Genomic DNA, 11,802 nt, shown 5'->3' on the forward strand with positions numbered 1-11,802 from the left:
AAGACAGAAATATATGCTTAATGGGTGCCTAAATCAAACCTGATCATAGACATAATAGCAGCCCTGTACAAATGAGCAGCTATCCTTGGATTAGAATTAAATGTCAGTGACCTCTAAGAGGTATGTGACTACATTTGGGCCTCAACCCCTGTCTTACTGACTAGGATGGTAGAGTGAAGCTAGAGCAGGCAGTGCTTATTCAAATCCCTTCACCCATCTGTCTAGGCTGTCCCTTCCTTCCTTTACTAATCTATGGAGAGCTACCTGGGGAATAAAGAGACAGGAAGGAAAAAAGCCTCAGAGCAGCCATTTACCAAACATGAATATCCCTGGATGCCTTGGAATCCTTAATCCTAATAGCATGCCACGTTTACAAAACCAGTTTTGAAGAATACTTGAAATAGACGTAACACTTTTAATACTCTCAACAAACATTCCAGACGAATATGTCAGCCATGATAATTAGTAAATAAGTCTCACACACGGTCATAAGACAAGCAGTTTATTGTTTAAAAAATGTTGGACTATATTACAAGCTACTAAAGTCTAAGGGAACCTAAATTCATTTACATTTTTAAAATGTCATCTATATTGTAAACAACATTAGTTGATCCAAACTGCAGAAGCCTATGACAATTAATGGCACTTCTGATGTGGCGGTGAAGTTCTGGAAGTGCTTCCATTCAGAAACTTAGTGTAGAAGAAGAACTGCAGGTGGCTCCATGAGGGACACACGCAGGTACCTGAAACAAGACCCAAAGCAAGGTCAGCACAAGCCAAGGACTTTGGTTTCATAAAATCTCAGGCCACAGAAAACTTTCCAGTAGTTTTAACAGAATGGAAGGAAGCTGGCTGACTACAAGTATTAAAAGCTGACAAATTATAAATCTAGGTCTCTTCAAATTTATTCGTAAATTTGTACATGTAACCTTACTTTTCCAACCTGGCACCAGATATACAATTTAATCTATTTTTAATCTAGTAACCATTACTATAACCCATTAAGCTTTAAATAGAGAGCTAAGATATGAAAATGTCAGTGACTTACTTCGAAGCCTTGTACTTCTCCCTAATTGCTTGCTGAGGTCGATGGGGTATATCAAGGTATGCTTTATGAAGCTCACTCAGGCAAGGCACAATTTCACTTAATGAATACCCTGTAAATGCAGCAAGCGTTTCTGGCTAACGAGACAAAAGAAAAAAAATTGCTTCACATAACTTTATATTAGATATCTGAAGATAACCAATTTGAAATAAAGGGAATTAATCCCTTAGTAAATATTCACATTCATCTTGAAAGAAACCAGAACCCCCTTCAGAGACTTTAGAGGTAAAATATCAGAAAGAACAGCCAGGGCTCTAAATTTCCTCATATTATAAATTTATAATGCTCAACCTGGGGCTGGATCACTTTCCTTGTTCCCTCATGAGTGAAATTTTTACTGGTCCCTTATAGAGCCCTGCTTGCCTGATCATTCTATTTGTACACAACATGAAAAATTTTTAGTCAAGACACTGCAGTGTGGAATAAGAATTGCTTTAAAAAAGTAAAAGAAAAATTTAAAAAAAAGAAAATGCAGCAGAAAAAAACATAAGCATCCATGAAAATAAAGGTAGACACCCCACTTCTTTTAGTACAACAGTGAGCCTTCAGAACCAACCTAGGGGTCCATTTCTGATGTTGCCACCTTCTTGGGCAAGAGGCAACACTTTACTGCCCTGTTGTCTTGAAAGCCTGAGGTGCAATATTCTGGCCATCCTAATTGGACCCAGGTTTTTTTTTGTTTTTGTTTTTGTTTTTAATATAGAGGATAAAAGTCAACAGCTTTTGCTTGAAGCGGTCAATGATTGTACTTCAAGGGCCCTCCCTGAATAACAGTGGGCACTGAGGTTTCCAGGCCTGCTTCTGTTTAAGGAGCATGTGATGCTATCTCCTTGACTTATTGCAATCTCACTCCTCATAGAGTGAAGCCATTAAGTCAAAGCCATGAAGACTGACCTGGAAGACTCAGAGGCATGTTGTGGTCTGCTGTCAAGATGACCAGATCCTTATTAAACTAACTTGCCCTCATAAGAGGCAAGCCCATTCTAGATAGACCTTGAATTTCATCTAGAAAGAGGTTAGAATCTTACCCAAAAGTGCTTGTTCACAGTATAGTTTGCCAGGCAAAAAGCTGCTGCAGCTATCAATGAAGGAAGATATTTCAAGAATGGATCTGCTTCAAGTAGACTCAGCTCTGCTACATACTAAGCACAAGAGAAGAAAACACATTGGAATTAGAAATGTGACTAAGGTCACAAGTAAGCCTGGAAATGGCAAGGAAATAAATGGTATCTTATCTTTGTTCAGTCGGCATCTACAGAAATAAGATGCTCAAAATTATTTGCTGGGTTAGTAATTGGCATGCCTGTCTATAACAGTAACATTTATGTTTTGGTAAAATGTCAATACAAAAGTATTTGGCCTACTCAAAGTATAGGTGATAGGTTACTTTTCTTATGCTAATAGTTTAGGTTTATGCTGAGATAAAGTGGCACTGCTCTGGCAGCTGGAATTGGAACAGAGATTTTAGCCAAAAGACAAAAATATTAAAGCTATTAATCTATCAGGCAAATGCATGCAGTTCAGCGACTAGGACAGCACCAGTGGGAACATCTCATATTAGAGGAAACACAGTAAAACATGTGGACATCCTTATTACTCTTTGCACAGTACATAAATACCAGATATCCTAGACTGTGGTCGCTGGAAACCCAGTTGACCAAACCAATACTTCAATGCCTTCAACTAAAGTTCTGTAACTCCAAACAACCAAAGAATGCTCATTACTTAATATACTAGGATGTGACTAGAACCATATTAAACTAGATTTACTTTGTTCCTACTCTATAAACCTAGGAGGTTTTGCTTGTATGTGTTCTGTATCCAATAAGGGAACAGTTTCCAAGCTTAAATTTTTAAATAGTTGGGTGATTAGACAACCCGTGCCTGCCATAGTCAATAGTAATGCCTTATAACCAAAAGCTGGGTTCTTAAAATTAGCTCTCTTTCAGCACTGGGACAGTTTTTCTGGGCCTGTGGGAAGAAAACTGAAAAAGGAAAGAACTGAAGGATGATTGGGAAAGGTTGGTTTTTACGCTCCTTGGCACCGGAAGTTCCTGGAAATCACGCAGCATACACACCTTAGCCAGGTTCTCAGTCCTGCCACACACTTCTTGTCGCCTCAAGTACTGAAGGAGAAACTGGTTGGTGGTTGGTACTGTCAGATCAAAAGCTAGAACTTTCAGAAGCAAGTGTTCCATTTTTAACAGTTGTCGTTTTGTGTATGTATCATCAGTGATATAGACAAACTCATCTACTTCAGGAGGATATATCTCTTCATATTTCCTGGAAAAGGAAGAGTTTTTAGAAGTAAAACTTGGAACCTATGGCTCTGCTCCTGTGCTGCCATAAGCCACACCTCTCCGCATGGCCCTTGCAGACTTACTTTGCAGACACATAACCACTTAAATACCACTGAATGACTCAAGGCTATGAAAATATTAGGAGCTTGTTTCTGGACCAAGAACACGATTATTACAAGGATATGCTACATTTACTGCTAGGAATAGTAACAGAAACAATTTCCAACTGAGAATTTTAGGTTTGGGCCTGTGATACACTGAAAGATTCTGAATGACAGACACTACAGGTAAATTCCTACACATTCTACAGGCCTCAAATCACTTCATAGAAAAAAGTGTTATGATCAACACAATGATAGAAACAAACTCCACAGGCCTCTAGTTTTTAAAAAGATGCTGTTCAACTTTCTCCACTGAATTAGCAAATGATGCTTATAGCCAAGAGATATAACAATATAATTTCACTATGATCAATTCTTTCCTTCTGCCTTTGTTTCTACTTTCTTAGGGGAATTTTGGCTAGTTTTTATGCATTAACAATAGAATGTTTGAGACCAAAAGAACAGAAAAGAAACTACCACTTAGTGACAGGTCACTTAAAGGTAGCTCAGCCACAACCCAGCTCTCTTTTCCCACAAAATTAGGTACTGTGTTATGAATGACTGATAGTAACAGGAACCAGTTGAAGTAGTTTATTCACTGTAACCAAATAAACCTGTTATTATGGGTCATTTGCTAGATCATGAAGACAGCTTTTTGTAACCACACTGTCTTTAAATAGGACTTAATAGACAGGAAATAGCCAAAAGGCTACACTGCAAAATAGTTAAATTAGATCCTGAATTTGAGCTGACGGCTGCCTTAGTCATGACATTGAACTTGTTGCTATAAATTATAACCAGGTGATTGAAGAGTAAACATGTGGTAAGATTCAGTTTCTCAGTCAATCCTGTGAAGAGGATGATCTTTTATCAAAGGACACCTGACTAGTTTTAATTATCAAGCATTGAATTTCTTCAATAAGAAATGGAGGACAAAAATTCAGTGTTTTGACAAGTGATAGTTTCATATTATGCAAGCTGAAAGAACACTTACGAAGCCAAAAGAATAGCTGCTGTTCCTACGAGCTGCAGTTTCCCTCTCAGAACAGACATACGTGAAAGGAACCTGTCCAGGAAGTTGACAGACAGATACAGGGTCTCTGCTCGAAGTTTATATTCTTCCCCAACCTCCACCAGCCAGTCCACCAGAATCGTGCGCATGCCTTCCGTGATGTCTGGCTGCTTCTTCATGTAGTGTGCTTTGGGCCTGTGCCTTATCTGATTGGGAAAAGGTTTTGATATTTAGTAGTTGCAATTTCAGAAAGATCATTCCATAATACAGTTGCTATTTAAAAATCTCACAAGCAAAGGTTGGAAAGATCCTGATCAGAGCCAAATAAATCTTTATTATAACAAGGAAGAAAGTGTAAATTTCTGGTTCTGTAAAGTAACTGGTTAGCAAATTAACCTGGGGTTGGGGGGCCAGGGGAAAATGGCAATATGAATTATTCCTAAGAGTGAAATATTTAACACATAAACCCTTTGAATCATGTAGAAATAGTCCAAGCAATTGCAACTTGCCATCACAACTATTGTTTTTCACAGATATTCTTATGTTTAGCTGGCATAAGAGTGCCATTCCCTAGTGGTTATGGAGCAAGAGTTTATAATTTATCTTAGTAATAAGAGCTTGGGTCCTGAAGATTGAAGTAGAAGGCAGGAAAACTTACTTCAGCTTCCCTAAGGTACTGATAAATTTCTTCAGCATATTCAGTCACATTTGTCACATCTGTGCCAAGATTGGATGTGTCTTCAGACTGGGAGAGGAGAGATGAATCTACCAGCATAGGGGAAACTGCAAGAGTTCAACATTGTCAGATAACTCATTTAATTTAAACATTTGTTCAATCCACTAACCCTCCACAGGCAGTTGTGAATACAGTTATTACTTGCTGTGTTTCTCTTGCTAGTTACTAGCTATTGAATGCTGCAGGCAGTTATAAATACAAGGTACCATCAGCCATCAACCATAGGCAAAGTCAGTTACCTGTGTTGAAATCCAGCAGGAAGTGCAGGTCTGACTTGAGCGTGCTGGTGTCTACTTCACACACATCCTCAAGTGCCATCCCCTCTCTAACTGAGCAGCTGTCTTCGTCCCCCTGCTCTAGTTCATCCATGTAGATGTCAAGCCCTTGCTTGGGGGGCTCTTGGACCTCACAGTCAGGGAGCGCTTTCTTTCCAGCTGGAGGGAAGGCATTTTCTGATCCAGAATAACACCTGATTCGTGTGATCCCCTAAAAAACGTTTAAATCTTTTGTTAGAGGCCACGTCAAAGACCACAGAGGCAATGTGAACCTGCATGACTCAAACCAACAGCCTGGGAAGGTAAGATAAATTCTAAAGGGAAAAATCTATGTCGGCAATTTAATTCCAAAAAAAAAAAAAAATCTTCAAAAGTGTAATTTTTCCCCCCTTATCTTTGTCTACGTTTGATATTTGGAGAAAGAGCTACCTAAAATTTTAATCTGCCTCACATATGTATCAAAGGAAATTCAAGATTGTAGAAAAAAGAAAACGTATAGCTCTCTTCCAAAATGAAATGGGTACCACATATAAAGGGAAAACTGTAAATTGGCTTTTATATTTAGAGCATCACGAGATTTTATAAGTAGCATAATTCTTGATGCAGTGACTGAGTTCCTACAATTCCCCTCCTTAAATAAATAACTTTTTAGCCAGAAGGCCCCTATAATATTTCCATTTTATATCCACTTATTAAGAAACACGATTTTGGAAACTGATGCTGCTAAATTCTCTTACAAGCCACAGAACCTTTACATATGACATAATGCATTTACTCTTGGGGAAATTTCTTAATCATTTCTCCTTTTTCTCTATTCTTATAACATGAACAATGGGAACAACTGTGGTGCCACCACAGTGAACAAGCATACTGCATCAAACACTGTTGCATGTTAAGGTGAGCCATGCCAGATGGCATGAATGTCAGCTGAATCAGGGCAGGTGGGCAAGCTCTATGAACCTGAGCTATATTTATGCAAATGCCAGCTCTGTCTATCACATTAACCTTTTGTTTATAATGTATCTTGGTGTATACTGTTGAAGGCTACTTCTAAGTTAGTAGGTGGTTCCATAACTTTCCCTTTTATTTATCAAGTTAAATCGATGATCTATGTCTAGTAAGAAAATGAACACTTATGGTAGTAATTGGGGGGAAATCACAAAGACAACAAAGAGTCATAATCAGAAGTTACTGTAACCAGATAACCAAGTTACTGCCAGGTTTGACTCCTGCTACATAGATACTGTGTCCATAGGCTGGGACATATATTTAATCAACAAATATTTACTGAGTATCTACTATGTGCTGGAAGCTTTTCTCGTGCCCAGAATTTAGCAGTGAACGAAATGTTTAAAAAGAACTACCCTGATGGAGTTTATATTCTAGTCTGTGGGAGAGGAAGGAAACAAACTAGAAAAGACACAGTAGGAGCAAACAGAGCAGAGTGAGACAGTCATATAGGGCATGAGGACAGAAAGAAAAGAGAGGCCAATAATGAAGGACTTACCATAGGCCAATTAAGGATTAGTTTTCATTACTATTATTTTGTTTTTGTTCACTTGCCAAGGCTGATCTAAGAACTGGCTTTTATTCAGAGACAGGAGCCACTGGAATTTTGGGCAAAGGAGTGGCATAATCTTTTTATTTCTTAAAAGGATTATTCTGGCTGTGCATAGGTGGAGAGTAAGTAAGCCAATCAATTACAAAACTTGAAAATTCTAAGTGAGACACAATAGGGATTTGAACCAGGGAAGTAATTGTAAACCGTGAAGAGCAAAATGGTTCTGGACATTTAAAAAGTAGAGCTAATAATATTTTCTCATTAGGTTAGATGTGGGGTGAGAGAAAAATAAGAATCAAGGAAGACAAAGGTTTGGAGGCTAAATAACAGGAAGGATGGATACTCCATTTACTGAGATAAGGAAGACTTGGGAAGAGCAGTCTGGGAGTAGGGAAAAGGATGGATGTTTCGTTTTACAGATTGCTTATTATATGACCTAAGTGGAGATGCCAAGTAGGCTCCTGAATATATGAGCCTGCAATAAAGCTCAGGGGCCCAGGCCAGAGATAGAAATATCAGTCATCACCAAATAGAGAGTGTTGAATGCTAGGAGACTAAGAGGCTACTAAGGGAGTGAGTGCAAGATTTAGATCAAAGACTAGGCCCTAGGGCGCTCTAACTTGTAGAGACTATACATATATAAGTAACAATTAGAATATCAAACAGTGGCCAATGAGCTAGGTAGAAAACTTGGAGAGAGTGGTGTCCTACAAGCTGAATGAGAAGAAATTATTTCAAGGGAAAAAGAATGATCAACCATATGAAATAATGCTGATCAGTCGAGGAAGGAAAAGACTATGAATTGAGTCAAAATAGAGCAGGAAAAGAACTAGAGACAGAGCATCCATCCAACAAACAATGTGTGCCGTCCCGGCCAGGCCCAGGCACTGTTCAAAGTAATGGACACACAACAGTGAACATGACAACCTAAATCAACACCTGGATGGAGCTTACATGTTAGTGGGAAAGGCAACATTATATATGTCAAGATACAACAAACTCTCAAGATATGTGGCTTTAAATGGGATAGCTTCTGTCCCATTACTTAAATTTCTTTAAGCACTTCAATTACTTTAATCGACATAATGCAAACAGTTCCTAGACCTATTTCCTTGATATGGAAAACTAACAAGGAAAATTCATTGCCATTTCTAGCTGAAAAAGGGACCGGTCAAGGTGATTTTACAAAATCAATTTCTTCCCTGTGGTCCAGATTCCAGGGTTGTAATACTCAGAGGGAGCGTTTAGTTGAAAGGTTTTTAAGATGGAAAAATGGCAATATTTTTGTATGCTTAAAGGTTTGGCACAGTAGAAAAGAAAAAACTAATGACAGAAAGAAAAGTGGCTATAGCGACATCCTTGAAGAAGCAAGAAGACATGAGTATATTGTACGCATGGCAGGGGGGCCACCTCGCATGAGAGCAGGGACATAGCAGTCACATAACAGGATGTAGATGGCAGATTATATGGCACACGGGGACATGTGGAGATTCTCTTCTGCTTGCTTCTATATTTTTAGGAAAATAGGATACAAAGTGATCAGCTGAGAGTGGGCACGAAGGAGGAGGTTACTGAGGATTAAACAGAGAAGGGAAGGTACAAAATAGATTTCTAAGCAGGTTGCAGAGGATAGCTATGGGAAATGCAGAAGTGGCACCATGTCACGTAAGAGGTTAGCAACTGGGAATTTAAAATGCGACCATTCAACACAGGCACAACTGACAATTCATAAGAAGCAAGTCTCAGGCTTTAAGTTTTAAAAAGCAAACATTGCTAAGCAAATTAAAATTTGTTAAAACCACTACCACTCAATTTTCTCCAAAGCTTTGAACAGATCAGTAGATGAGGGGCTTCTAATCTAGTTTCTACCATAGCTTTCTTTTGGCAGAGGCTTAAACTTTTCAGATTTTCTCACCTATGAAATAGGAAAGGTATAGTTTTCAGTCTGTTAAGGTATCTATGATCAGTTAAGTTCACACAACTAATATCTGAGGGACCATTACCTGTTAGCATAGCTGCATAGTCAGTACTGGGAAGATGTCTGCCTTCAAAACACCCATTTTGGAGTAATCTAGTCTAGCCTGATCTAATCCTGATTTTAACACTATCCCCAATGAACACGGCCAAGATTATCCAGGTTTGCTTTAGGCACAGCCTGCATCAATGTGAACACTGCTCTAACCTGGAGGAACCCCAGTTTATTTGGAAGCATTCACATTTCCTTTTAGCCCAGCCCTTAAATTACTTTAATATACATAACCCAAACGGTTCCTAGACCTATTTCCTTGATAGTGGAAAAACTAACAAAGAAAACTAATCACTATTTCTAGCTGAAAACCGAACCCCTCAAGGTGATCTTAAGAAATCAACTGGCCTGCCACCGTGGCTTACGCCTGTAATCCCAACACTCTGGGAGGCCGAGGTGGGCGGGTCACCTGAGGTCAGGAGTTGGTGACCAGCCTGGCCAACATGATGAAATCCCATCTCTACTAAATACAAAAATTAGCCGGGCGTGGTGGTGGGTGCCTGAAATCCCAGCTACTCAGGAGGCTGAGGCAGGAGAATCGCTGGAACCCGGGAGGTGGTGGTTGCAGTGAGCCGAGATCGCGTCACTGCCCTCCAGCCTGGCGGCAAGAGCGAAACTCCGCCTCAAAAAAAAAAAGAAGGAAAGGAGAGGAGAGGAGAGGGGGAAGGAAGAGAAAGGAAGAGAAAGAAAGAAAAAGAAAGAAAGAGAGAGAAAGAAAAGGAAAAGGAAAAGAAAGAAAAGAAAAGAAAAAAAAGAAAAGAAAAGAAAAGAAAGAAAAGAAAAGAAAAAAAAGAAAAGAAAAGAAAAGAAATCAACTCCCCTGTAGTCCAGATTCCAGGGTTGTAATACTCAGGGGGAGCTGTAGGTACCAGGGCAAGAGAAAAGCACCTGGCACCAAAGCAGGAGAGCCGTTCTCCACAAGCATCATTCCCAGTGCGTCTGAGTCATTACCTGGCCACAGGTCCTCCTGTACTGCCCATTTTCAGTTAGCAGCCCTAGCACTGTCCTCGGCGGGGGATCCCGGCCCAGCGGGGCTCTGGTGAGTATCTGACAAGCATCAGGACGTCGGGCCACTGTAGCCAGCACAACTCCACTCTTGGGGTTGCTGCAGTGCATTGCCTCAGACTCCACGGGCTGCTGCTACCAGGGAAAGAGAAACAGACAAGCTGGTTAGTCAACCCCGTCCACCCGGGGCTCCAAGGACACAGCGAACCTCTAGGAGGGAGAGCACCAAGCAATGGGACTAACACCAATTGCTTATCTTCCCAGAAATTATTAGGGCTGAAAGGGCAGGTGCGACCGCACAGGCGATCAAAGTTGCTCTGAACCAAAACAGTCATTTGAATCCCTGAGGAAGGCTTTTTATCCCAAGACCTCGTGTTGGGCTGGAAGGAGAGAAACATTCTGACAAGCCTCCAAGTCGTGATACTAAACCCACGTTACCTGGAAGCTGAACTCTGGGAGCCCTCGTCTTCCCCAGATGAGATACTCTTCTCCCCAGCCCCCAATAAAAGATCCAGGGTACATGACTGCGGGAAAGCCGGTCTCCATCCCAAGTGACAAGCAGGGGGCTGCGCTGCGGCCTCCTCCCACCAGACAGGAGGCCCCAAAACCTGACTGGACCCCAAAGCCGGCCCCGCTATTCCAGGCGTTATCTTCCTATATGTCCGGAACAACTGGCAAGTGCACTGGAGGATCGGGGTTAAGAGGTTGGCCGGCTGGGCGGGGCAGGGTTGGGCAGGGCCGGGCCGGGCCGGGCGGGCAGGGTTGGGCAGGGCGGGGAAGGGCGGGGCAGGGCGGGGAAGGGCCGGGCAGGGAAGGGAAGGGCGGGGAGGGAAGGACCAAGTGTCGAGGGATTCCAGCCTGGGAGGCGGCCGGGCTCAGCGCTGCGGCTGAGCTGCCCACCCGCGTCTGTTGAGTCGGCCAATCAGCGGCGCTCCCGGCCCTAGCGGGAGCGTTTCCATGCCGACCGCGACAGGCTTGCGCTCTCCGGGGCCGCATCGCCATGGCGACCTGCTCACCTGACTCGCTCCGGGTGGACGCGCCGCGACCCCTGGGCGTTCAGGCCCCTGCGGGACCAACGGGCGACGGCCCTCCATCTCCAACTGTGCGTCTCCGCCCGGGCGAGGTGGGGCTGGCCGCGGCTGTCTGCACACGTCCCCTCTGGTCCGCGCCCCCGGCCTGGGAGGGCGGACTCGCCCACCCCACGATGGCCCCGGCTTTGGAAGGGACTGTTTCCGTGACCCGTTCTCCCAACAGCCGCTAACAACCCCCTCTAACGTCTCCTGCGCGGCCCGCTCCTGAGAACCCTGGCTCGGGAGAGCGACGCGGGGTCCTCGGGGCAGCGCAGGCTGCGGCGTCCTGCCCACGCTGGCCCGAGGGCGCGGCTCGCTCCGGCTCGGCTCACACACCTACGCTTCCTGCCGGGAGGCGGCTGGGACGCGGCGGGGCTGCCCCAAGTGCAGTCGCGCCAGTGTTGCGTCTCCATCGCTGGGGGGTCCTTGCGGGCCGCGCCTGCCCCGCCCGGCTCCCGGTGCATGTGGCCTGCGAGGCGGCAGAGGAGATGTGGGAATTTAGGGTCGCATGTGGTGCTCGAGGTCCCCACGAGAGGTCTTCCCCCGCGGGCTCCTGCGCAACTGCGTGAAACCGGCCCGGGAAAGCCAAGATTGTGGCCCAGGAAGAGGAA

General features: G+C 43.1%; 1 protein-coding gene across 4 annotated transcripts; it reads right to left on the reverse strand.

Moving 5' to 3' along the window:
* Positions 1–485: 485 nt before the first annotated feature.
* On the reverse strand, positions 486–11,468 carry CCNA1 (cyclin A1). Of its 4 annotated transcripts, none has more exons than XM_012503956.2 (9): positions 11,138–11,468; positions 10,068–10,253; positions 5,494–5,740; positions 5,177–5,301; positions 4,501–4,724; positions 3,184–3,388; positions 2,134–2,247; positions 1,049–1,182; positions 486–743 (listed from the first exon to the last, which is right to left on the reverse strand). In XM_012503956.2, the coding sequence occupies exons 1-9, from the start codon at positions 11,213–11,215 to the stop codon at positions 692–694; spliced, it is 1,365 nt and encodes a 454-aa protein (XP_012359410.1). In that variant the 5' UTR covers positions 11,216–11,468; the 3' UTR covers positions 486–691. The 4 variants fall into 4 exon arrangements, with proteins under 4 accessions (XP_012359410.1, XP_003282265.1, XP_012359409.1 ...); XM_003282217.4 differs by having other exon boundaries at positions 10,068–10,256; XM_012503955.2 differs by lacking the exon at positions 11,138–11,468 and adding an exon at positions 10,560–11,032.
* Positions 11,469–11,802: the final 334 nt, after the last annotated feature.

Source organism: Nomascus leucogenys, chromosome 9, assembly GCF_006542625.1.
Source record: "Nomascus leucogenys isolate Asia chromosome 9, Asia_NLE_v1, whole genome shotgun sequence".
Taxonomy (NCBI): domain Eukaryota; kingdom Metazoa; phylum Chordata; class Mammalia; order Primates; family Hylobatidae; genus Nomascus; species Nomascus leucogenys.